This window comes from Myotis brandtii, unplaced genomic scaffold (genome assembly GCF_000412655.1).
Source record: "Myotis brandtii unplaced genomic scaffold, ASM41265v1 scaffold53, whole genome shotgun sequence".
In the NCBI taxonomy this organism is placed as follows: Eukaryota; Metazoa; Chordata; class Mammalia; order Chiroptera; family Vespertilionidae; genus Myotis; species Myotis brandtii.
This window is the reverse complement of record NW_005369942.1, coordinates 581,598-582,213: the sequence shown is the minus strand read 5'-3', so window position 1 is coordinate 582,213 and position 616 is coordinate 581,598. Positions and strand designations below refer to the sequence as shown.

Below are 616 nucleotides of genomic sequence, written 5' to 3'. Positions count from 1 at the left end.
AGCGATGAAGAGGAGGAGCGAGGTTTCAACTCTGGGTTCACACTCTTTCAAATCCGTATCTAAGAAAAGGAGAGGAGAAAAAAACTTTTCCAGTGCCTCCCTCCGCTGCTCCTCCAGGCTCCCTCCGCCCCTCGCAGTCGTGACTGGCTTCTCCCCTCTCGCCCCCTCTTCCCCACATCTGACAACCCTGACAGATTAACAGGTAGCGGCGACCGCAGCTTTTCCCTCTCAGAAAAGTTGACATTAACCCTTCGGCCCACCTCGCCCGCCGTGCAAATCAGACCCCCGTCCCCCAATGTAAGAAGCTCCAGCACCACCACCCCCCAGGCGCGCGCGCGCGCCCCGTGCCCACTGCCCGCGCGCCCTCACCATGATCAGCGTGTGATTCCTCTGCTCAGCCGAGGCAGCCTCCGCATCTTGCTGGGGTTTGCTCTGGTGCTGCTGCTTGCCGGCGCCCGATTTCTTGGCCCTCTGCTCCAGAGTGCGCTGGTAGAGGCTCACCGTGTCCCGACGCTCCAGCTCCAGCTGCTCCACCTGAGCTTGCTGGTACCTGTTCTCGCAATTGACGTGGTGCCTCCGGCAGCCTTCGATGCGCTGGCGGAGCCGCTCCACCACG

General features: G+C 61.9%; 1 protein-coding gene across 1 annotated transcript in view; it reads right to left on the bottom strand.

The window, feature by feature from the left end:
- The window catches only part of MAML3 (mastermind-like transcriptional coactivator 3), a 382,444-nt gene that overhangs the window by 380,430 nt on the left and 1,398 nt on the right, over window positions 1-616 (bottom strand). Inside the window, exon 2 of the mRNA XM_005877771.2 lies at window positions 370-615. Coding sequence (XP_005877833.1) covers window positions 370-615 — 246 coding nt within the window. The remainder of the gene's footprint in view (window positions 1-369; window position 616) is intronic.